Genomic DNA, 26453 nt, shown 5'->3' with positions numbered 1-26453 from the left:
AAGAATTAAATGGAAGAATTCATGGATGAGTACGGCCATGAAAGAATTCACATCAGAAGGTTTTAGTTTGGTTTAGGGATATTCAGTGATTTTTTTTTTTTTTTTTTAGTTTTAAAAATGTTTCTTTTATGTGTGGTTCTCGATGCTTAGTTACTTACAGACTGCTACCTGTGGTTGATTTCAGGGAAAGGATATGTTCAGTGAACTAGTCTTATTTGAAACCACCAGCTAATTAAAAGAGATCTTTTCATGAGAAAAGTTAGTTATGAGAAGCAGCATTTAGCTTCTTGAACTACCTGCTTTTTGGTGCAGAGACCTTCCTCCTCTTCAGTCAGAGAGAAATGACAGACTGAGCAGGGAGGAGCATGCAGCCATCCATGAAAAATTCCAGAATTAACAGCATGAAGGGCACAAACTTCGAGGAAGAAAAGATACCTGTACCAGGCAACATTTTAGATGCCTGATTGCCAACCTCCCAAAACCATCATGGTGATCAGCAAGGTTGGCAACTGGCTAACGTTAGTGACCACTCACATTCCTTTGTGAACAAAACCCAAATGCGAGGGAGCTTCCACACACACCCTCCACTGACTCCCCACATTCCCACACCCCTATACAGGACCTTTTCATTCAGTCTAAAGATCCAGTGGGTGCTAAATTAATGATAATAGTGTCAACACAAATACAGGTTATTTTTACACCACGATGTTTTTCAAACATTCCCAAGATCAACAGGAGTCTTCCCAGAATGTAACAAAATGAATTTTAGCACTCACACCAGTAACCAGTGAGAGTATGACACAGAGTTAGTTTAGCTAAGGGGTATAAAGTGACTAGTGGTCAGTTACTGTTCATTAATTAAGAAGCATAATTGCAGGAACTCTACCCAGAGCTGAGCACTTAGGTATCATGATGTCAGATGCCAGTTAAGGGTTATGTTCCTGTAAACCAAAGCACCAGAGCTAAATTAACAATTTCCCTTTTTGTCCTCAACTGGAGAAGAGTTCAAGTACAACAGTGCTACCAGAATGGTCCTGGGTTGTGCCTCTTCAAACATTTCAGTTTCTTACTACTAAACACTCAGAAAAAAATATCTCACTGGTGCCCCAAGTCAGGACAAGATGAACCAAAAGGGAAGAAGGCTGATCAATTAGCCTTGAAAATTATTTTGTTTTATCTTCTGACTTAGGGAAGCTTCCACTCCCCTGACAAAGTTCCACAAAAGCTTCCTGATCACCAATTCCTACATTATAGACTGGGTCCTCTGAAAAATCCCAAGTTCGAGTAATTTTGCCAAAAATCTAGAGGAGATTTCTCCAAGGACAGACAATTGTCCCAGCAGTTATTCAGTTCCAACAGAGCAACATTTGGGTGCAGACTCTTCTCCCAAATAATACTAGCTCTATGGACCACAAACTTAACCACTCCTATTTTCTAAAAAGCTCATGATGAGACGGACGGTGATACCCCAGCAGTGAGTGTTTAACTTCCTAAAAGAGATGAGAACTTAAAACAGAGAAGGAAACAGACCCTAGTGAAACCTCATCCCTATCACCCGCTGGGCTCCCCTGGGTCTAAACTAGTGCCTTCCTAGCAATACCTCCCCCTTCTATTGCGCAAGCAGGATGTACCCAGAGGGCAGAGGAAGCCCTGGGTGAAAGAAACCCACAGCCTAACAGTGAAAGACTTTTGCCAGGGCATTGTAAGGTTTAAAGGAACCCATCTTGTCCATCTTGGCTAAAGGGCCCTATATAAGGCTGCCCTATAATACTGCATAATAACCAAAGACTAGGCAGGAACAAATGGACCAATAGAACTGCATTTAGGTATACTGCAGTAGTAAAAATTTAAAGTCCCTTCTAAAGGGAAACCCCAAGTGAAAAAAAAAAAAAAAAAACCAGGAAAAAATAAAACGGCAAATGAATGCTGATCCTTCCTGTTCTAGTTCCCATGTTATTATTCAACTGTAGTGGAAAAACCTTTAAATGCACAGCACTAAACAGACTTCCTCCCTTAACCTGTGTGCGTCTTAATTCTACCCCTTCCTCCTTCCCATCAATCCCACCAACTCTCTCTCCTGCTCCACTGGCTTCTGCCAGGCCCCTGGACCCAAAGAAGCCCTGCCCACCCATTGGTCAGTCAGTGGCCCCCTTCTGTTTGGCCAGGGTGCGCTTCAGCTCTCTCAGGTTCTCCGTCAGCACCTCCACCTCATCCAGGCGGCCGCACTGCTTGGCATCAAAGATGTATGCCTTGATGTTATCAATCTGCTGGAGGAGGAGCTCCTCCTCTATGGGCTCCTCGCCCTCAGGCCCACTGTCACTGTCCATCTCAAAGGGGTTGGTACAGGTGGCTTCCTCGAAGGGGTTGCCAGGAAGAGGAGGGCTTGAGGGCCTCTGGTGGGGATGCTCATCTTCCTCATCGAAGGGGTTGGGTGCTGGGCTGTCTGAGTTAGTAAAGGGATTTCCTTCCACTGTCTCCTCTTCTTCCTCTTCCTCAAAAGGATTATAATCTTTGAGGATGCGGGATGAAGAGCCGAAGGAAGGCTCTGCAGCAGGAGGGCTGGTAGAGCCCTTTGCTGTGGGGCTGGAAGAGTTTTCCTCATCAAAGGGATTTAAGGAGGGGACCTCATCATGCTGTGACATGGTGCTCTGGGGAAAGAATTCCTGGCCAAGAGCTGGGGGCCCAGACCACACTCTAATGGGCTCGAGAGCTGAGCTGGGTGAAGGGGTCTTGGCAGCTGCACTGCTCTGAACCAGGGAAGAGCCCAGATCCAACGCATGAGTAAGGTGGGTGTGAGGCTCTCTGCTGGGCTCCAGCTGAAAAGGCCTGATTTCTCGGAAGTCCAGAGACTGAGTCCGTGTGTGCAGGGATGCAGCCTGGAACTGTTCCTTTTCTCGTTCCCATTCCCGTTCACGCAGCATCTGCAGCTGTTCCCGTTGCAGGTCCTCCTCCTCAGCCTGCTTCCGGGACAGCTCAATGGCCTTCTCTGTCTGCTGCTGGTCATACTCATCCTGCAACTGCTGGAGGTTCTCCTGCAGTGTGCGCACTTCATCTGTCCGGCCTGCGGCCTTGGCCTGCCTGATAAATGATGTGATGTTGTGGATCTGCTGAAGGAGGGGGTCCGAATCTTCACTCTGTCCTTGACCTCCTGACAGTGGGAGCCAGCCCTCAGCCTTTCTCAAGGGGGCAGGGCCCCTGCGAAGAGATGCCACCTCCCCGTTGGCACGAGATAGCAGGTCACTCTGCCTTTCCTCAAGCCTTCGTTGAGATTCCAGGGCAGCCTGGAGAGACACCAAAGCCAAAGAAAAAAACCAAAGTCACTAGGCCAACAGCAGCCACACTGTCAGCTACCCTCTGCATTCCCACTATCCCTGTGCCCAGGAGACTCCAACTGCCCATCTAAGGATTAAGAGAGCCAACTGCTAAAATCAAGCCATGCTTTTGTTTCAGGGGTAGAAGAGGGGCAAACCCTGATTTTCAAAAATAAATTAATGAATAACAGTAAGTTAAGGGGTAAAATTTTCTTAATCTTAGATTCATCGTATACTTGTCGTAAACCTTTGAGGCCTATTACCACTCAGGTACTCTAGAATCTCACACAGTATTAAATACACGTATTACTTTCTGTTTAACATTGAGTATTCCAAAGTGTTCTACAAAGAACTCCCCGGTGTCTAGATCCTCTGCAACCCGTACTAGAGAGAGAACTGCCACGCTCTATGGTATTCTGGACAGGAGAAAAACAGTAGAACCTCTGAAAGAAAAATAGGACTTGCAGAGACTGACAATTTTGATGTCTATGATGACAGTGAAGCCAGAACAGAACAGAAGAAAAATGGAAACTAGAGAGAGCAAAAGGTTCTGATTTACTACAACCTCACAGGAACTCTTGGGAGCCGGAGGAGGCCTCTGTGCTCAAGAGAGAAACAGGGAAGAAGCCAGACACCAGCATCCCTGTGCTTCACTTACCTGTCTTTCCAGTTTCCTCTTCCTCTCTATCTCCTGCTTCCTTTTCTTTTTTAGTTCCTCAAACTGTTCTTTGGTTGGCAGTGACATCAAACCAAGCAACTTTTCCTGTATGGAGTCACAGACAATTTTACACTTAAACCCTTTTAGGAAAAAAAAAGAGCCTTAAGGGCTGTGGTGGAAGTCCTCTTAAGCTAAGGCGCTCCATCTTTGGACAGTCACATTAATTAGCAACAGCAAGAAAGGACCTAACCCTTAAATTGGACCACACTTCCAAATGGGCCTGCCTTTTCCTTATGAAATGATAAACACCAGGTATCCCAGTTATTCACATCCTAGTGAGGCCTTTCCCTTGCCCTCCCCATCTACATTTATAAGCCTCCATCCAAGCCCCCTAATACCTTTTCCCTGCTTTATGTTTGTCCACAGCACTTTCCAACATAGGCCATATATTTTAGTTGTCTATATTCCTCTGTAGAATATAAGCTTCATGAGAACAGGAATGTTTATCTTTTTACTTTTGGCAGGATACCCACCAACTAACTAGGACATTGCCTGCTACGCAGTAGGCCTTCACCGAATGCCTGTGGAATATAGTCCCTAATCAAATGGAAAAAGGGCCTAATTCTCTGCGATACAGTGGTGAAAAACTAACCCAATAGGATTATTAGATCCCTCTGTCATGGAGCCCCAAAGGTGGTTAACTGTGACTCCCACAAGGGGCTTTCTGAGGTAGCGACAACTCAGATCAGCCACCTAGGTTTAGTCTGTCCTTGAACAATCAGCTGTTTTTTCCCAATCAATGGCCCACGAAGAGTTCCTTAGGAGTCATACCAAGGAAGAAATGCTATGGACACGTATGTCCATCGGGCAATACCCATAATAGCAAAAAAAATGAGAATCTATCAAATACCAAATGAAAAGGAAATGGTTAAATAAAGGATGGTATATAATTCAAAGCAGTATTTCATAGCCATTCAAATGAGAGCTATTTGAAGACTATGCAAAAAAGTACTTAGGATATAAAATTCAGTGATAAAAAGTAAAAACATAAATTTGCAAATATACACCAATTATAACTACTTTATATGACAAATGTTAATGGAAATAAAATATACCAGAATGATGCATGATACTATTGGGGACATAAGATTAAAAGTAGTTTCTACTTTTCTTTGAAATCTAGATTTTTCTCTAAATGTGGCATAATACATTTATAATCTTACAATGTACAAATAAAAAAAAAAAAAGCCAGTGGCTTGGTCTGCCTCCTGAGTGGTAGAAGAGCAGGGGAGGCAAGTGAAACATTTCTGCCACCCCAGGATGGCTTTACCTGCACAAAAAGTGTAGCTGAGTATCTGATCATCCTCTGCAGCCGCAAAGTGTTTAGATGTGGTGGAGGATCCTGGTTCAAGCCCAGGGTTAAGATCTTCTTACTGAATTGAAACAAATACATCAATGTAACAAGCGCTGCCAGCCTCAGAAACAAGGGTGAGAAGTCTCTGAGTTGCCAGGCTTGCATGCTGGGAAGGTTTGTGGAGCAGATGGGTTAGACTCCACTGAAGTGTCCTTGAAGGTAAAGCCCATTTCTCACTTTTTGGCTGTACCCAAAGCCCCTAACACAGCACAGACTTCATGACAAATATTTGGCCATCATGACAAATATTTGGCCATATGTGTAGGGCCAGCTTCTTGGGTGAGTGACCTATGGTAGCACAACAGAGTCTGGTGCTGAGAAGAGCCGTGAGCTTGGTTTAAGATTCTGCTGTCATTGTCTTAAAATTCTTAATAATTTTGAACAAGAGACTTGCATTTTCATTTTGCACCAGGCCCCACAAATTACAGAGCCAGTCCTGCATGTACGGATGGACAAGGATTTCTCATTCTCATCATTTGAGTCACTGTACTTCCAACACTGCAAAGGGCTAATTTAACCCCAACAGCCAGCTGGCTGTGGTGCATTTTCTCACCTATAAAATGGGGATATTAATCCCTACCTCATACAGTAACTTTGGTAGGATAAACGAGCTACAGCTCCAGTGATTATTTCCTGGCACACAACTGGTGTCAATAAGCTCCTATTCCTTTAATAATAATGAACATTAGAAATATTTAACCAAGAATTACTCACCTTCCTCCTCAGACATACCACTGTCACTGGGACTTTCAGTAAGTTCAGGTTTGTTTGCCACTCAACGACGCATTAAAACAGCACCTCCACCACTCAAGGCAGCAGGTAGGACATCATCTAATACACCTTACCTTAAAGCATCTATTAGCTCGTACACTTTCTGCACTTCTATTCGAAGGTCATTGGCATGTTCCAGGCTGTAGGTTGTCTCTCCAGCACTAAGGAAGAATCATAGAGATGTTTGATCTGAGTTTCATCACACTAACTGGAGAGTGTAGTGTAAAAGGACTCTAAAGGTTTAAGGTCTCACAAAGAGAAACACAGTTAATTCTCTCCAAGTGGCATTTCACTCTTGTATATAATGTAGTGCTCATTCCTTTTCAAATGTAAGTGCTAATCAAATAGAAGCCACTTTTCAGTTTGCAAACACCATTAAGAATAGACTCGTGCCTAGGCCTCCAAGGCCTAGCTCTTAAGCTCATGGCCAAAATAAATGCAACTTAGTCTGCTTAGGCTTACTTTCTCTGAACAATTTCACTACATCTAATAAGATTTATGAAGTAGTTTACTAAATGAGTTGGTTAAACTACATCAGAGCAGAAAGCACTTGGCTTTTCTCACTCAAAGTCTACTACCCAGGGACAACAAAAACAACAGGAAAGCTGACAAAGGGAGCCCCAGGGGCAATATCCAGCATGGCATTGTATCAACTGCCCCATGCTCATGGGTCTTATGAACAACTGCTCCCTACATGAGAAAAACACTTTGACTCCAATCGAGAAGGGAGGAGAAGGAGGAACTCTGTCCACAGTAGAACAGGGGGCATCAGGGAAGGCCAGAGGTGGCTTAACTCCAGTCTCAGAGAAATAACAGCAGTTATTGTGTGACCTTAGAATTGTTCATTTACAAGTCTGTCACCTCCACCAGACTGTTGAATTCCAAGTGCAGTGATTGTGGCTTTTTATTTTTATATCCTCGGTAACTAGCACATGGGGCAAGCTTCATCAGTGTTTACTGAGAAACAGTTCAGAAGATATTGCAGCTATTAATCCAGCCTCAGCAATGGCCATTCAACTCCCATTCTGAGGTGGCAGCAATTTAAGTTAAATAGGCAGAAAGGACTGCTGCATTTACCTATTTTACCATCTATAAAACAGTCAGAGCTGGAAAAATATTGGTGTGTGCTATAATTTGAGGATTCAGTGAAGTTGTTTCATTATCTCTCACTGCATAGTTTACAAAAAGAACATCGGACTAGAATTGAGAAGACTTGTTTGTGCTGTTTTAAGATCTCCAAGTTATGTGGAAAAGAACATGGTTGGCCCAAATCTGAGATCACTTCCCCTGGTGTCAGTCACGTCAACCAATTCAACTGCATTTCCCTCAGAGCAACTATCACATCTGGAGTTATTCTGTTCATTATTTGTTCACTTGGATATGACCTGTGCTCCCATGAAAATGAAGCTTCACAATAATGGACACTGTCTTTACTGTTCATTGCTATTGCCCCAGCACCTAGACAAGAGCTTGGCATGTAACCAGTGCTCAATAAATATCCATTGAATGAAAGAGTGAGACAATTAAATGCACTTAAAGCCCTTTAGAACCTTCCTTTCTAAGGGGAAGGAGAAGTCAAGACATTTGGAAATGTGCTCAGCAATGCTAGTTTCCCAACTGGCTAGGGAGGCCCATCAACTCACAATTGTATGTGTGGCGGGGGGGCAGGGGGGAGGTGGTGGTGGGCAGGGCACAAAGCAAAAAAGGAGCAAGACTCAGGGAAAGGAGCCCCTTGGTAACAAATGCATGAGGAAAATACTGAGTACTAGCTCAGATTACCAGGAACACAGCTCTCCTTGCTGGCAGGTAGAAGACAGTTCTGCTCTAATGTCAAACCAATGGGTAGGGATAGGAGGAGGGGTACTGATTCCAGTAAGCTTCAGGGAGAAATGGAGCACGAGACAGATCCTCTAAGCCAAGGACTTTCTATTTCAGGAAGATGTATATCAGAATCACCTGGGGTACTTCTTCCAACCTATTCACAGAAAGGGCAGTATGTTCTACTGACTGAAACTCTTGCTCAGTGAATTACAGGTAGAGAAGAAAATGGTTTCTTTCTCTGCAGTTCTTCAGAACCAGGAATGGAAAGAGGAAGAGTGGGGTGCAGGAGGTGCATATATAAGGAAGAAGGGGCCCTAGGACAATGATGGCTGTGAGGGCTCAAGAAATAGAGTTTGCTTCCTTTCCACTCAGGGGAAGGGGTGTTTTTGCCATAAACCAACTGGGTTTAGTCTTTCATGTTTTGAAAGTCAGAGATTTACAGACTCAAGAGTGAGGAAACTCCTTAAGGACTACACAAACAAAAAAGTTAATTTTCTTTGCATATGAGACCCACAATGGGCTTAGAATATGATCACTGACACCATGAAGGAAAAGCCAAGCTTACACTTTTGTTTTTTGAAACTGCTATATAATATTGTCACTATAAATGTTCAATAAAAATATAGGTTTGTGCTAAACAAGATACATCTAATTTTACATGCATCAACTACAAAGGTGGCAGGTGGGTAATACAGGCTTAAAACAAAAGCAGACAATTCTTAAATTGAGAACACTGGACACCATAATTAATTTTTTTTCTGCAGGTTGGGAAAAAAACTGCTGGGATTTGATTTTAGTAGTAGCACCTCAAATTCTAGCTCATATCACTAACCTTCAGAAGGAGCAATGCTCTTAAGAAAGTCAGCAAATTTTTTCCATAACGAGAGAGGGGGAATGAGCTGACTGCTAAAGTGTCTGGAGTTTATTACTAGGATGATGAAAATGTTTTAAAATTAAGACAGTGGTGATAGTTGTACACATTTGTAAATATACTAAAAACTACTGAACTGTACTATACATTTGAAAAGGGTGAATTTTATGGTGTGTGAATTATATCTTGATTTAAAAGAAAGAAACAGATGGCAGGCTAGATTTGGCCCATGGGCTGAAGTTTGCCAACCCCTGCTCTAAAGAAAATGCCTGCCCTAAGTGGCATCTACTCAGGCAAGAAGAGAAAGCATACTGCCCTTGCTCACCTCCAGATGCTGCACTCAGCAGTGGTGCCTATTGTCCAAAGCCCTTCCCAAACCTGCTCAAGCAGAATAGCTGGGGTCACCTAAATGGATGGCTACACAGGACAGTAATGTGCGCCACACAAATAATACAGACATGAGAAAAAAAAATGGCGTTGATGATAGAGGCTCTGTTCATACCTCTGGCGCCCAAATCAAAGTTGTGATGGAAACAAGGAGCAGCAGCAAGGAAAAATCGCCTGGGATGAACAAGCCATACAGCTAGGGAGAAATCCAAGAAAACACCCTGCAACGGCAGAAGGTAGGATGGGGTGAGGACTCAGGCTGCCTGGTCTTGAGTAGCTGAGTGAGACAGAGGTTGTGGCAGAGGCAGATGCCTCTTAAAGGGGCCACGTCTGCAAGCAGATTTCCCCAGTGACAGACCTGCTTACTCTGACCACCAGTGCTGATTGGACTGGGCACAGGGGGCACCAGGGACTTACAGGGAGACATTGTTGGAATGAGGCGAGACTTGCTCTGTACAGAAGTGGTGGTGTTATCAATTCTTTCCTGTTGAGCCCTCCCCTGTACCAGTGCGCTGGACATAATGCCACCATAACCCTGACGTCATCAAACTGGATAACAGAGGTCACTCCGCCTAGAGAATTCCCTGAAACTCCACGTCCCCCAACTCAGAGCCCCACCCAAGCCACGTCCAGGTATATCCTCAGTGAGTCGGGTGCTCCTTGCTGAGCAGTGCCTTGACTCACACTGGAGGCAGCTGGCCTCGGTTTCTGGCATGGCCTTTTGAGGCAACTATAAGCACAGCACCTGTGGATTGCTTGCTGAATCTTAGCAGGTGGCCCTGGAGGGGCAGAGGCATGGGCTAAATTTGGCCTGCAGCTCAGGACTGTGCCACTGGACACCTACTTCACAAATCCATTCTAATAAGACCAGGAGACTTAGGAGCTTTGCTTAGTATGTAGAAACAGACACGGAGAGACAGCCAAAATGGGAAGACAAAGAAGCAAAAGCCATATAAGAGAACAGAACAGAGATCTAGATATAATGGAGTCAAGTAATATAACAGATGTAGAGTTCAAAACACTGGCTATAAAGATGCTCAATGAACTTTTGGGAAGTGTAGAGAACTTCAACAAAGAGATAAAAAATACAAAAATGGAAATGGAAATTATAAAAGGGAACCAGTATGAAATGAACACATTATCTGAGACGAAAAATATATTAAATGGAATAAACAAAGTAATAAACAAAGTTAATAGAGAAGAGGATCAAATGCCTTATCTAGAGGACGGGAAAGCCAAAGACACACAATCAGAACAGTAAGATAAGATACCAAGACTTTAAAAACTATGCAGGACAGAAGGGCTTGGCACAAAATATTGAACAGGATGAAGACCCAGAATCTATAACCAAGAATAATTTATCCAGCAAAGCTATCATTTAGAGTTGAAGGACGGAAAAGGAGCTTCTCAGACAAAAATAAGCTAAAGGAATTTATCACCACAAAGCCAATATTACAGGAAATGTTGGAGGAACTTCTTTAAGAAGAAAAAACATGTATCAAAAACAGGAATAAAGAATGGTAACAATTACATTCCTATCAATAAGTACCTTAAATGGAAAAGAATTAAATGCTCCAACTAAAAGATAGAGTGGAAGAAAAGATAAGAAAACAAGATTCCTACATATGGAAAGGAAGGGGATGGAAAAAGATATTGCTTTGATGGACCTAGAAGGTGTTTAAGTCAGACAGAGAAAGATAAACACTATATGATTTCACTTATATGCAGAATCTAAGGAATAAAAAGAACAAACTAATCGAAAACAGACTCAGAAATATAGTGGACAATTTGGTGATGGACAGAGGGGAGAAGGGCTTGGGAGGCTGGGAGAATGGGGTGAAGGGTTAAAGAAATACAAATTAGTAGCTGATGGATGGTCATGGGGATGGGGAGCATGGCACAGGGAATGCAGTTAGCATTAATACATTGGCTAGGTGGAGGGTCAGAGGAGGGAGGGAACAATTTGGGAGGATCGTTTTACGAACTAGATTGATGTCTAACCAATGTATTGTATACTTGAAACTAATTAAATAAATTAAATTAAATAATTAAATAAATAAATTGGGGGGGGGGGGGAAAAACCCCAAACACGAAAACAATAGACATGACAAAGATTCTCAGCAGTCAGTCATAAAAGAAAAGCATGGCCAGAGTTAAGATTTTCATTTTCAGCTACTAAAGATATGACCTAAAATACCAAGAGTCATTGAATTAGAAAAACAAAGAGGAACAGCTTACTTTAATGACGCTGCCATCTTGATGTATTCAGGAGCTTTTTGGTCAACTTTCTCCATGCAAAGTCGTAATTTCTAAGAACAAAAAAGAAAGTGAGTGGTGCTCTAAGGGCACACAAAAGCCTACCCAGAGGTTATGCTGCATCAATAGAGATATATTTAAAATATGCAGTTTTCTAAAATGTAGATAGTAGTTTTTTGTTTCATTTTGTTTGTTTTTACTGTTGTTATCAATTTCCTGACTCACAGACTTACTTTACAAGCAGAAAATTTTGCAGGAAGGAAAGAGAGGGCAAAACTTTTGACTGGATGTTTTTGAGAGGAGCAAAGCCTTCCAGGACACAAGCCAGAGTTTATCAAGGCAAAGAAAAGGAAGCAGTTGCTACATTCTTACTGTCAGGAGATGCAAGACACCAGCACAAGGCATCTACAGAGCATACTTCAAAAAAGAAGGAAGCAAAAAGCACAGTGGCTATTTCCAAATATGAGTTACCAGGTCATGAACTCTGCATAAATGATGTATAATGGCTACATGTGCAGCTGAACAAAGGGTTTAATTAACACTATTTCTAGTAGCCTGAGTAGTTTCACAGTGATTCCAGAAACACAGCCTTCATGACCTGTAGAACTGCTAACAGTGACCATTCAGTGATCATCGGACAAATATACACTCTTCTGCTCAGTTTTTGCCTGAGTTGTTTCCTCTACCAGGGCTCATCTCCCTCCTCCCCATCTCCTACCACCTCCTTGCCTCACCTCCTCTTGGCTAATCCTTCTCAGCTTGCAGGTCTCCTCTGGCCATTAGAAGGCCCGGCCAGTCCAATCCTAAATCTTGTTTTGGCACTATACTATGTTCCTCTCAAAGTAGTATCTACTAAAGGTGTTCTGGGGTCGCTAGTGGTAACAAGAGCTGAGGCATGTGAATGGACTAAAAAGCGGAAGCTCTAAGCCTATAGACAGGCAGTTACTCAAACTTGTAAAGCCTGAAGCTCCCAAATGTCACAGAACTTTTCTGGCACTGTTCATCACCATCTCCAGCTTCTGCCTTCATGCATAAAAACTGTCCACACTGCATGGCAACCATCCTTTCTCCTCCTGTCCCTAGGCCACCAAAGCCACCAACCTCTACTTTCATGAAGGCAAGGAAAGGTGAGGGAACAAGTTTGCAGCAATATACCCAGTATGACTCTGTGACTCATCCAGGGCCCTCACTAGGAAATCATACCATGGTCATTTAGCAGAAACTAAAAATGTTTAAAAAGAACAACTTCCCAAAGCAGTTTCCAAAATGTGCAGGCATGTGTGTAATGAAAAGCCAAATCTACTTCTCAAATGAGACCAAGGACTGAACATAAGGAGTCACCTCATAGAGCTTCACAATGTCGGGGGTGTGCTCCTTCTCGTCGATCTGCTGCTCTCTCTTGAGCAGTGTGTCCTTGCAATGTGTACAGCAGCGGATTCGGTCATCATCTCTCTCATCCAGGACGGAGCTTACACTGCTCATGCTGCTGATGCTGCCCCTACGGGAGCCATGGACACTGTTGGGTGACTGACTGGGGCTGGTGTGGGTACTCAGGGAATCCTTGCTGGCACTGGTGAGCTTGTCTGTAAAGCACAACATAGAACAGGCAGCAGTGAGTCTATAGCCTTCAATCACCCCACTGCCCATGACGGGGAGTACATGGGTGCTGATGAATTAAGAGTAGGCTCTGCCTTTGGGCAAGAAGCACCGACACCTATACCTTCCTGGGGTCAGGTTTTACGGAGGGAAGGACTCCTGTTGTCAGCCAGGAAAGAGCCAGCCAGATGGCCTTGGACAGTCTATCTCTGAGGATCGAGGCATGCCCCTAACCTGGCCTTACCACCTACTGCCCTCCTCCATTTGCCATGCTTCAGACACAACCTATATTCTCCCTGGACTATATGACAGCCTTCTCCACTCCCAAACACCTGACTCCTACCCCTTCCAAAGTTTAGTTTGAACAGCACATCTTCTAGGAAGCCCTCCCTTATCCCTTAAGGCAAAAATGATCTTCCCTTCCTATCAGCAGTTCCTACCACATCACCCCTCTTGGAGAACTTCCTACTCTTCTCCCTGTATGACAGGTCTATGTACACCCCAGAGCTGTCCTGGGAATCTATGTCTCTGAGGTCAGAAACTGTGTCTTATTCATATTTGTACCCTACAACAGGGCTACTTCATAGCAGCCGCCCAGTAAATGTTGGTTAATTAGCCCAACAGAAGAAATATGAATAGTGTCCCAAAAATATAGCTTATGAAGTCTCAGGTGAGACAGGGAGTTGATCTCAGGGAGAAAGGGAGAGTATCAAGGTAATTTGTGCCCAGTGGATGTCAGAGCTGGACAGAAGAAGCATCTGCTGTTCAGATGCCCTGTAGCCAACATAACATGGCAGAGTCAGTAGAACTCTCTAGGGTTGCAAAGCCACCCCAAATGTCCCAGAATTGGCCAAAAGCCTATAAGATCATCTTTAGTAACTTTTACCCAGCTGAGATTCGAAGTTCCGGGCATCTGGTTCCACCTAGCCTTTGTAGCCTCAATCCCATAATTCTCAAACATGTTCTCCACACTCCTATTGCTTGCTCATCCACTAACCTTCCCCAGGGCCTTTCCAAATTCTACGCCTTTTGTCCTGCTCTTTACCCAGGATGCCCTCCTGCCCCGTCTCCTTGTAACCCTAGTCATCTTTCAAAGCTCGAGTATCATCTCCCAACCATGAGCATCCATGTTTCTGCTCTTCCTCATATGTTTCTCATATTATAACACTAAAGTGTGTTCTATATGACGATGTCTGTCTATAACTTTTATCTCAAAGGAAAGGATTAGCCTGCTGCTCATTTTTCAAGACCCTGTTTTATAGTCTCCTCTCAAAGCCTCATCTTCAACTTTGAAGCGGAGCTGCTAAAGATATAGTCAGCTCTCCTGGGTGCCTGACACAACTTCTCTCATCATACTTACCTCTTTATAAAGCAATTATTTGTTTGTGAGTCTGTATCCCCTGCTAGGACCCCTTGGGGGAATGGACAATGCTGTATGTACCAGAGGTAGGCAAACATGACCTGTAATCCAAGTCCAGCCTATTTTTGTATGGCCCTCGAGCTAAATATGGTTTTAAAATTTTTAAAAAGTGGTTTAAAAAATGAAGAAGAAATGTCACAGAGACCATACATAGCCTACAAAGCCTAAAATATTTACTATCTGACTTTTTATGGAAAAAATTCGTCAACCTCTGTTACAAACCATTGTATCCCTGGCCCCTAGCACAGTGCCTAGCCTGTAGTGGGCTTCATGAAATCAACAAGTGAATGACTGAAGATCCCACTGGCCATTAATTTAAACAAAAAAGTTCAAAAAATCACCCAGGGGTGATTAGCAAACAAGCTAGTCTCTGGAGGAGATCAGAGTCAAGGGCCCTGCCTCCAAGTTACCTACTTGCCAAGGGAAGGCTGATGAGCTCCATACACTTCTTGCACATAATAGACCCACAGAGACGGCAGTGGTGGCGGCGATTACGGATACTAAACTTATTCCCACAGTCTGGACAAAAAGGGACATCCTGGTCATTGACCCAAGGTACCACGGACTTTTCTATTGCTTTGAGAAGAACAAACAAACAAAAAAACAAAAAGCAAGTCATTTTAAAAAAGAAATTTCGTCAGGGAGAAAGATAAATTGAATGTGAGCAAAATTCTAGTGTTACCTCGGATCTTAGCCGACTCGGTATTCGTTCTGTCAAATGCAGTGAGCTGACAAGATAAAAGTGCCAAATGGAATTAGTCAGGTGATGGATATACTTTCCGCAAGCAAGAGGCGTCAAGTGGAAATTACCACATCTGTATTTCTCAAGTCTCATCTGTTATCCCCAACCCCACAAAGTCACAAAAGCAATCTCACGTGGAATAATCTAGAAGGCACTTCCCTTCCTATGACCTACTTCCAATATTTTTATTTTTAGCCCTTTAAGCAATAACCAGGGGTAGGCAAAGATGCTGTGGGGGTGGCTACTGGAAGCAATGGGGAACTCCCAGTTCTCCATAGTCCTCCTGGACAATGAAACTGGCCATATATTTCTGCCCTGCAAAGCACACATATAGAACTGTACTTGTTGCTATCATGACCACCACACAATCCAGCTACTACACAAGTATTTCTAAGGTCAAAGTAAATCAGAGTGATCATGCTAGGGAAGCCACAATCTCGTACCACAGGACAAGAAGATCCAACCAGATGTTCCCACACTACATGCTAGACTCAACTAAGTTCTCATAGACCTAGTCACCAGCTTCCCTGCCAACAAATGATATCACACACTATGCTCCATTGCATGATTGTGCCTGGAACACCCAGAAGAGGAAAGAATCTGAAGGCAGACAGGTTTTCCAGAAGCCAAAGGGCTTCATAGGATAAGCTAGATATGTGGCAAGTCTGTCAACCTGGGTTATTCCCTTCAGTACAACAAGCCAGGTTACAACTGTCCACCACGTACTCTGTACCTCTCCAGGTGGCGCGTTTCTCTGCCAGCATCAGATATGTACAATGTACATAACACATGATGCAGAAATGTAATTTTTCCCTCCAGAAAATTTATGCTTGCAGAAAAAAAAAAGTGTTTTAAAACAACAAAATTTACCTTCTCTAACCTGATTATTAATTTATTGACTTCAACAACATAGTGGTCAATCCTGGCAGCTCGGTGTTTTTTGAAGTCAGAAAGATGGCTTCTCACAGCACCTAGAAGAGGAGTTGAGAAATGAGTTGTTATTTCTCTGAGGAAGCCTCTCTACCTTGCTGCTTAGTCTCAATAAATTTCAAAAATAAAAATAAAAATTCTTGGATTTTAGAGTCTGACTAAAAATTCAAAAACCAGGAAAGCATCCATGTATCTTTTCTTCCCTAACCATACTCTTAACATTTAAATTTTAGTTTCAAGTTCTTAGGGATGACTGTAAATATTAACTTCTAAAATTTGCCATTCATTTCACCTTTCAGTCATTTGTGACCTTCTTCAGTTGTTGAAACAGATAAGTTAATCAGAAAATCACGTGGATAATTTAACACCGGCAATCGTGAAAGAAGCTATCAAAAGGCTAGTTAGAATTCACATGCCTGAAATTCCTCCTTTGTGTTTCTAACTGGCTTTCAGATGTAACTCATAATTACACGTGTATAGTATTATTTTTAAAGCCATTTTCTCCTGCCATGATGGAAATGTTTCTACTCTCCAATATGTTAGCCACTATGCACATGTGGAGATTGAGCACTTGAAATGTGGCTAGTGTATGCCTGAAGAACTCACATTTAATTTCGATTTACTTAAATTTAAATAGCCACATACAGTTAGTGGCCATCATTTTAGACAGTGCAGTTCTAGGGTTTTCCTCATCCAAAAAGACACGTTCTGTAGTGGCACTATAAAAATATGGTAGATGACCCTGGGTAAATAACACTTCACTTCTTAGAGCCTGTTTCCTCATCTATAAATGGGAATGAACGTCACTAGCCATTCTACTTCTCAAGGCTTTTGTGAAAAGTGAACAAGATAATAAATATGAACATATAATAAAGCACTATAAAAGGATCATTATTTATCCATTGCATGGACAGAAAATATTATATTCATAATTGTTATCGTTCAATAGTTAAAGGACAGGTAAGATTAGCTAGTTCTACTCTCTGTGGCATGACCTTTTTGGTAATAGCTTTATTGAGATATTATTCACATATATATAATTCATCATTTAAAATGTACAAATTCAGTGGTTTTTAGTGTATTCAGAGTTGTACAACCATCACCAGAATATATTTTAGAATACTTTCATCATCTCAAAAAAGATGATTATTTTGAAAGTAAGTAGATGATACTATAATTATGTGTTTTAGAAAATTAAGTTGCACAAACTAGTGCCTCTCACTAGGCAAATAATGTGTCATCTGACAGGAGATAGCCCAGTCAATGGACTCTGCGCCTGGGCTGATGTCACAGACCTGAATTCCTATCCCAGTTCTGCAGTTTCCCAGATGTCTGACCCTGGGCAGGTCCCCAAGGGGTGCTGCGAGGATTGAATAACAGCACACATGGAAAGCATTTAATGCAGTGCCTAACGAGAGGCAGCTGCTCAGCTCATTCTTGTTCATTTCCTCCCCCGCCACTAGGACATAAGATCCACAAGCAGCTTAGACCTTTTGGTTTACTGGTGCCTCCCCCAGCCAACTCTGAAAACATTACCTAGAACATAGAGATGCTCAATAAACATTTACTGAATGACTGAATTGAATTTCTTACCAAGTTCCTGGGGTTCCCACATGTAAGGATCAACCCCCCCATAACTGAAAGACTCATATCCTTGGGTCCCCGATTCTCCTCGGTCATCATCTCGTTTCAACAGCCTGTTCTTTGCTTTCTTAGCCTTCTGGACAAGACCTTGAAAAAATGAAACAAACAGCATAAATGATTCCATGAAGAATATCCAGTAAAGAGTCAAAGGAAGTCTTAAAACACAAGAATTGAAGAAATAATTATGCTCTGTATAAAAATGCTCAAAAAAAATTTGGATCCCAAATAAAATACAATTATAAGCACGCAACCACTGTATTACAAATACCACAGAGCAATCTATTCACTTGGCAGTATTAGCAGTAAGTTGGTTTGTGTGGCCAATGCATAGCTAAGTTACTGCTCACTTATGAGCCCAATTCAATAAAAGGCTTAAAATTTATGAGGGGACCAAGGTGATGGAAGTGTTTTCTACTAATTAATTGGAGAGGTGGTTACATGGGTATGTACATTTATCAAAATTCACTGACTAGCACACTTAAAAACTTATGTGTAAATTATATCTCAATTAAAATAAATATTTTTTAAAATCAAATTCTACAGTACTAATTTATTAACCCTAGGGACTCATGAGTAAACACTTCTTGTTTACCTCCTGAATGATTCAGCCAAACCAACATCCCAGGGCTGCTGTTCCCCATAATGCTTAACTGTACATAGAGTTCTTCTTCACCTATTCACTTACTAAATGCATGTGTGAGAATATTGACAAAAAGCTTCAAGAGACCTATAACACCTACAATATAACACAAAGGGAATTAGACTTGGTAAGAAGAGAAAATGTTTCCTAAGTTGATCCCTTGTATGTACCAGCCACAGAGCAAAGTGCTTTCAAATACATTACGTCAGTTCACGCTCACATTGTGAGGCAGCTGGTATCCCTACTTACAAACGCGGACATGACATCAAAGAGGGGGAAGATCAGAGAGCTTATGAGCAGCAGGGCTGGAACTGGAAACCTCATATATTTGAAACGAGAGCCCCAACTCTCCCTACTTAGCATCAATTTGAATATCATGCCTATGCAGAACAGGGAGGGGTTCTGCCACCTGCACTGAGGTAAAAGGACTTACTATTAAAATGGAACAACAGTCTACTGGTGGGAAGAAAAGTCACAATTCTAAGTTGCTCTCATTAATGTTCTTAAATCTTGGGTGACTGCTATCCCTCTCTGCTACTAGAATCCAATAGGAAATATCAAATTTAATACAAAATGATATAATGCGAAATGATATAACAATACAAAATGATATGATTTTGAAGTACACTGTCACTTGAATAACATTAAAAACACTCCCACAGATTTTCAAATATCTAGATAAATGCAGACATGGAGGGGCTGGCAGGTAGTGGGTAAAACAGATAAGGTTATAGACATGTCTTTGTTAGACAGTCAGGTTAATATGCAAATTTCCTGATCATCAGTCATTCTGATGATAGCTTTCTTCAACTGGAAAAACAAGGTCTTCCAGAACTAAAGGACACCCTCTAAAATATATTAGTCTTTCTTAACAGTGGAGAGGAAAGTATCCGATGTAAACAAAGGGTCCAGCACACAAGAAATTTGAGTTTGCAAACACCAATTCATTTTTGCAAACAAGACTAAACTGTGTCAAGTTAAACAGGCAGTCCATGCCATTCAATCACTTTAAGAGGCATAGATAAAGTGCCTGGCATCCTTCCCAGGCTTGGTATAGCCCTTTAAGAGAGGCCAATTAAGAACAATCCAATATGCTTTTTAAAACACTTACGAAACAGAAGCCAAAGTTAATCCTCACCCACCTTTTCTTCTACTTACTGTGGATGTGCTAAACTGAAGCTGAACCAAGGATGAAGCCCAAACCCAGTGACAACTTTTTAGTAATATCAAGTTTATATTTTCTTTTCTAAACTGCCTCCAAAATGTGAAACCAAGGGTCACTCTTGGTTTTAACATTTCATTTCCCTAAACTAGTAATGTCACAAACCTAAGAATCAAAAGACCAAATGGAGAGGTGATCTGCTTTTCAAAGGACTTTCTCAAAAATCTTTGATATTAATTTTTAAAACTTTACTTTCCTGATTCTGAAACATGAAAACTACAACATAATCAAGAATTCCTTCCCTACTAAAGAATGCTTAACTCAAATCTTTTGGTTCAAGGTAGAGGTAGAGAGGGCAGGGGGAATGGAGGAAAAAAAACAAGTGAATACTTTCAAGTTTCTTTCATAAGGAACAAAATTTCTACTCTATTTAGTATTCTCCAAATAGATTCTATATCTATTATTCCCTAAATAACCTTAAACATTTTTCCTCTAATAAAAGGGTTATCACAGGAATCTGAGGACATTCTATAACCTCTTTACCCACTGGCATCAAAGTCTTAGTGATATCACAGTGTAAGACCCAGTTCAGCTGACACTGACTGGATACTCATTGAAAATCATGGAGGCCCTTCAGTTGTCCAAAGGAAACCAAAATAATCAGTTTGTCTTCCAGCTGCAGAACACGCTGCAATTGAAATACAGGACCTCACATCATCGGTGATACCATGTGGAAAAAGCAGCATTAGACTTAGAGGTCAATTCCTGTGTGACTCTGGATGAGTTATTCAACATCTCCGAGCCTTATTTTTTCTCTGTAAAATGAGACCAACCACCTTCCTGCAGGATTGAAGAGTCAAATGAAATAACATATGTGAAAGAACTCTGAAAACTATACAGCACAAAAAACTTTTTTTTTTTTTTTTTGGCCTCCTGTCACAGTCTTGTTCCAGCCAGAAACCACCTGGTCCATCATAGCCCTCAGGATTTTGAAAATGTTTTGTCATGTTTTTTGATATGTTATAAATGTTAACACTTTCAGCAACTCTTTTTTACTGAACTGAAAAATGTGACAGAGTGTGACTATTTGATTGCAGGGTGTATGTTACTGGCAATGTGTGGAGGCCAAAGTACACTTACAAATACATGATCATTCCTTTCTCTCCTACCCAATAAAGAACTGTGAATACAGCATCCAGATCTCTTTACTCTCACTGCCTTCAGACATGCTACCAGCTGTAAGAAGCAGGTTAGCTGAATCACTAAAAAGTGAACTCTAGAGCAGCAGCTTTGTATGTAGGGGTTAGAATCTGAAGTCCAAGAAATAAACACTGTATAGTTAAAATTACTTTGAGAAATTATTTCTGCAACTCTCTAAGACCTGAGCCCTTGGAAGCTCAAATACCAAGTTTTAACTTTTTTGGTTTTCTTTGCTTTTCATCTATGACATTCCTTTTCCTGGGCTGCAGAGGACAAGGCCTAGTTCAAAAAAGGATGGCAGAAAGGTTTTGAATTTGTGACAAGTAAATGAGTCAACAATGTGCCTCCACTTTCATAGCAAAGGAAAGAAATTCTACTCTAAAACCCTCTTAGGGTAGATAATTCAAAGTCTAGCAAGAGACAACAGAGCACAGTAATTACATTTATTAAGTTCAAAGACTGGCTGACTCTGCCTCATTGTGTGACTTTAGGCAGGTTATCCAACTCTGTGTCTGATACCCTTAACAGGAAAATGGGGCTCATAGTCACATAGCAATTGTGAAGATTAAATGAAGTTAATACATGGAAAGACTCTTAACAATGTCTGGCACATGGTAAGCACTAGATATATGTTTGTGACTATTATTATTAATTTATGAGTATTATTTTCATATTCTGGCAGCAACATGGAAGCTGATGAAAACTATGCCATGAGTTAAAGCTCCCGATGGCAGAATGGGATAAGCAAAATCTTCGCCTCTTACTTTTGATTTGCCCTTTGACATCACGGTCTTCCCCAGAGTGCTCTTCCTCATAATGTGAATGAAGCTGATAGAAAGACTGCAGGTCCTTCAGGCACAAAGGGCAGAGGAAGCCCTCCCTCACTTCCCCTGGGTCATCCAGAGAAGCCATGGCAGTGTCTCTCTCAAGCCCCACAAAGCAGGGGCCTCATGCCAAGAGTCAGCTTGATGCCTCTGCAAAGGACCAGGGCTCCTGCAGCATTAGTTCGACCAAGCAGCACATGGATGATGAGGAAGTAGTATCATAGCCCTGGATGAGATCTCCTCTCTGGAGTAGGAGAAGCCTTGAGAAAGGAAGGAAAAGGGGTCTAATCAGGCAAATTACCAGCAATTGAGAATTTTCTTTGTTTTTTTCACAATTCAACAAGGGTACTTAATGTTTGTTCAGCACAAGTTTGAGAACACGAACTGCTTTCTCAAATCCTTAGACCAAAACACAAAACCATCGTAGATATGAGAACATCACTGGACAACAGCGACTCAATAAAGTGGGAAGCACAGATTCTTGAAGAAAGGAAAATTCAACTTCAACAGCAAACACAATACCAAGACAATTTTCTAACGTTGTTTCCAAATGGTCCAATTTCATAATTTGTAGATCACGGGTAATGTCTGAAGTAGCTATCAACAAACAGAAGTTTTTCTTTGACTCTTCTGAACCTCGATCATTGATTCAACCACATATATTAAGCTCTTGCACCTGTGTCAAAAACGCAACAATGAAAAAGAGGTAGTGTCTGCCCTAATACACAAACAAAACCCAAACCAAACCAAACAAAAATCCCAATCTCAGTCTAAGGAGGAGCATTAGAAACCTAGTGGTCAAAAAGAAAAATCTAATTTGTATTTTATACTTGTAGAGCACTTCCTCTCCAATGAACTTACTAGATTTTATAAACCAGTAAGTGACAGTTTAGCTGGAAGCCTAATGTTCTCACTGCTTCAAAAATAAAAGGATTTGGTGCGTAAACAATTCAGGGCTTAATAAGTTACATTTTCAGTTTTATTGGTCCATGACAAAGTCACTTGCAGTGTCACCTCAGAAAGACTCCTGGCCATAAGGACAATCCAGACAAAATCATTCCACAAAAGCAGACATTTCTCCCCAAGAACTTGAAGCTGCCAACCACTGTAGAGAATGAGGGGAAAGTATGACTCTCAGCTTTGGATGGATTTGCTTAGAGGGCCACTGAGGAGGGACTGCCTGCCTGGTCCTCAAAGCTGAAGGGTGGCAGTGACCTAGAAAATAAGCAACTGAAACACCAAGTCCCTGCTATTTTCCTTTAGCTAAGAAATCCAAAGACTATATACAAGTGGATCTTAGCCTCTTTTCCAAATAGTCACTGAAACAGCAGCTCCAGTTCCCTCCCCAGCCAGTGGTTCCTCTGACACGCTGACAGGCCCCTTCCTTCCTGTGCACTCACCCCTCACAACCACAAATCAAACACATACACACCCTTCACATCTCAATCCAACCTCACTTCCTCAAGGAAGTGCCTCTTGAAGCATTCTCCCATCTGACAGCTCCTGCACTTCACAGCAGTGATCTCAATTTATATCACAAGTATCTTAAGTGACTAAATTCATAAACCTGTAAGCTCTGTAAGGACAGAGACGATGTCTGTTTCCCCTATTATAACCCCAAGGTCTAGCACAGCGCCTGGCACAAACTACGAAGAAACTCAATGAACGAACTGAACTGTAAGATCATACAACCACACACACACCACAAAACCATCTACATAAACCACCAAGCCAGACTACATAAACCACCAAACCATAACGTATGCAAGTCCTCAAACTCTAAACCATTCAAAAAACAAAAACAAAAACAAAAACAAAATAAACCCTACATATCTTGCACCTATACATTCGGCATGAATGCTATGCGGCCCCATGCCGCATAAACTACACATCCCACAGCCGCACTCATCACCGCGTCACGACCGCACACAACCCGCCTCCACCCAACTCGACACGGTTATGCACACGTCGCAAAACCACACATATGAACGACTCAACCCCACAGTGCAGACACGACAACTTCACACATCACACGCCACATAAGACGCTACAAACAACTGCACACAAACTGCACCAAACGCCTCAACCTCACACAACCAGAGAAGCAAACACGACCATCCAGAAGACCACCCACGCACCCTTCAAATGCGTAACCAAACCCAACTGTACACGCCCCGCGTCACCATACACCCAAACAGACCCTACTGAAGGCAAACACACACGAGCGAACTGCACGTCCCGAAAGCCAGCTGGCCCACCGCGCACGTCACACCCACCACAACCACTTCATCCCACACCCGCACGGACCGCCAGTCTCCGTGCCTGAGGCGAGCGGCGCCCCCGACCCCTCAGGCCTGGCCCGACCCGCTGTACCGGGCCGGGCTCCTGCGGGCTCGCAGGCCTGTCCAGTCCTCGGCCCGGGCTCTGAGCCTCCGCGGATCCTCACACGGTCGCAGCCGCCATCTGCATCGGTTGCTTGGCGCTCGGCAGGCGCGCCTGTGGCGGCGCCGAAACCGGAAGCAGCTGACAGCAGCCCGCGGATCGCCGAGTCTTCGAGGGCGCGAAGTGGGCGGGGACAGATTCCAACAGCGCTGGGCGACCGGAGGTATCTGCGCAGGCGCTGTGAGAACCAGCAGAGCGCCGCTCGGTAATTTTGCGACGTTTTGACGTCCTAGGTACTTACGTACAATACGTTAAAACCAGACCTCTTGCTCTCTACCCCGTTGGTGGGAAAACTGAAACCTGTACGTAGTATAATTCTTTAGCTCTTGACCAAGGTGTACAATGAATGAGCCAGCAGGGGTGGGGGTGCGGACTTTAACACCTACTACCCCACTCCCAAATACAGTTCTAAATTAATTCGAATCAAAGTTCTTGTGAGCCAGAGATTAAAGAGTTATTCAGGAGACTTGGAGGATGTGGAATGATCTTGAATAGAACCACATGAGCGTGGGGACTTGCAATGGGAGGGTGTATCCGTCTGGAAGATGTATAGCATGGGGAAATCTGTGGCGTCTTCAAATGCAGATCAAAAACCACAATGAAGGGGTAGGGAAGGAGTAATTGGAGGAAGGTGGTCAAAAGGTACAAACTCGCAATTACAAGATAAGTAAGTACTAAGGATGCAATATGCAACCTGATGATTATAGCTAACACGTGCTGTATGATATGTAGGAAAGTTGTTAAGCAAGTAAATCCTAAGTGTTCTCAACATAGAAAAAAAATTATTTTTTGCTTTATTATTTTCTTTTTATTGTATCTATATGAGATGAATGTTAGCTGAATCTATTGTATTTATTTCACAATGTATGTAAATCAAACCATCATTCTGTATGTCTTAAACTTATACAGTGGTGTATGTCTATTCTTTTTCAATTAAACTGAGAGAAAAACAGCATACAATATAATCCCTACATAGGCAAAAACAAAAACAAGTATTGGCGAGGTGACAAGAGGTAACAAGAAGTAACACGTATTGGCGAGGAAGTGAAGAAAAGGGAACCCTCGTGCACTGCACATATATATATGATTCAGCCATAAAAAAGAATGGAAGTTTGCCATTTGCAACAACATCGATGGAACTTGAAGGCATTTATACTAAGTGAAGTAAGTCAGACAGAAAAAGACAAAAACCATATGATCTCTCTTATATGTAGAATCTTAAAAACACAAAAAACTGAGCTCATAGATACAGAGAACGGATTGGTGGTTGCCAGGGACAGGGAGGTTGGCGGGGTGGCTTGTGGGGTGGGAGGTGGCTCCACTTCTGAACAGAAGGACTGATTCTGCAACTATCATTGAGCCTCCATTACCTTCCGTTTAAGGACATGGAGTTCCCAGGGTGGGGAGCATTGAGATTTTGGAAGGCAATCGCCAGTGGAAGGGCAGTGAGTCCAGAGACCTGGGTTCTAGCCCTGGCCACACCTTCCTGTGTGACTTTCAACAGTCCTTTCCCCTCTCTAGGCCTCAGTTTTCCCTTCTGTACAGGTAAAATGAGTTCCAAAGACTTTCAAGATCTTTTATTTTTTCAATCTGATAGCCAAAAATAATATATATTTTTAACTTTACGGGATTGATAGAAGTGGACGGTCACTCCTATTTGTGTATTGACACACACTAGAGACTTGCCAACTTGTCAGAAGCAAAGCAACAGACCCAGCTCTGGTTCTCATAGTCCCCTCCTGCCTTGGCTCCCAGAACATGGAGAGTGAAAATACCTTGAATGTCTGAAACTGGATTAGTCCTAGAACTGACCATGCTTATCAGCAGGACTGTGTTTGAAGTCAGGTGATGAACCTTTAATTAAACCATCACGATTTTGCCTGTCATTCTATTATTGACAAAAGCCAGTGTCACATTCACCATTTCATTTCTTCAAAAAAATTATAATGTGGCTGTAGCTTGTGAATTAATTCTGGAAATCATGATGGATCAGCCACTGCCATTATATTGATATTTTTAAGAATGGTGGTGGCAAAGATCTTCCTGTATGCTTTACAGTTTATCAAAAGCACTTGCATTACTAAATCTTTTGGGTAACTATATAATTAGTTCTATTTAATATTAATGATAATGACTAATATTTACTGAGTGATTTGTATGTGCCAGTCACTATTATATGTGCTTTACATGTCTTAACTCCTTTAATTGTAGGATAACCCTATGTGGTACAAACTAATATCGTTCTCATTTTATAAGTGAGGAATCTGTGGCACAGAGAGGTTAGGAGACTTGCCCAAGGTCACACGGCTGGTAAGTGCTGAACCCAGAGTCATCTTGAGACTTTCACAACCCTTACTTTTTTTT

The 26453-nt window shown here is 42.2% G+C and overlaps 1 protein-coding gene across 2 annotated transcripts; it reads right to left on the bottom strand.

Moving 5' to 3' along the window:
* Positions 1-59: 59 nt before the first annotated feature.
* Positions 60-24179, bottom strand: RBSN (rabenosyn, RAB effector). 2 transcript variants are annotated; one of them, XM_011357412.2, is made up of 12 exons: positions 24021-24179; positions 21588-21907; positions 17771-17908; positions 16118-16218; positions 15188-15233; positions 14920-15081; positions 12831-13072; positions 11472-11542; positions 6229-6315; positions 5300-5402; positions 3970-4074; positions 60-3281 (listed from the first exon to the last, which is right to left on the bottom strand). In XM_011357412.2, the coding sequence occupies exons 2-12, from the start codon at positions 21733-21735 to the stop codon at positions 2136-2138; spliced, it is 2349 nt and encodes a 782-aa protein (XP_011355714.1). In that variant the 5' UTR covers positions 21736-21907; positions 24021-24179; the 3' UTR covers positions 60-2135. The 2 variants fall into 2 exon arrangements, with proteins under 2 accessions (XP_011355714.1, XP_011355715.1); XM_011357413.2 differs by lacking the exon at positions 24021-24179 and adding an exon at positions 22170-23900.
* Positions 24180-26453: the final 2274 nt, after the last annotated feature.

The sequence above is a fragment of the Pteropus vampyrus genome, unplaced genomic scaffold (assembly GCF_000151845.1).
Source record: "Pteropus vampyrus isolate Shadow unplaced genomic scaffold, Pvam_2.0 Scaffold35, whole genome shotgun sequence".
Lineage (NCBI taxonomy): Eukaryota > Metazoa > Chordata > Mammalia > Chiroptera > Pteropodidae > Pteropus > Pteropus vampyrus.
The sequence above is the reverse complement of the archived record's forward strand: the minus strand, read 5'-3'. Positions and strand labels throughout refer to the sequence as shown.

Excerpts from the sequence above, each read along its gene's own strand:
- RBSN (XM_011357412.2), bottom strand. The coding sequence starts at position 21,735 with ATGGCTTCTCTGGATGACCCAGGGGAAGTGAGGGAGGGCTTCCTCTGC. Across the intron at positions 16,219-17,770 it reads GTGGGAACCCCAGGAACTTG|GTGCTGTGAGAAGCCATCTT; the intron begins GTAAGAAATTCA and ends CTCCTCTTCTAG. Across the intron at positions 4,075-5,299 it reads CAGCTACACTTTTTGTGCAG|GAAAAGTTGCTTGGTTTGAT; the intron begins GTAAAGCCATCC and ends GACTCCATACAG.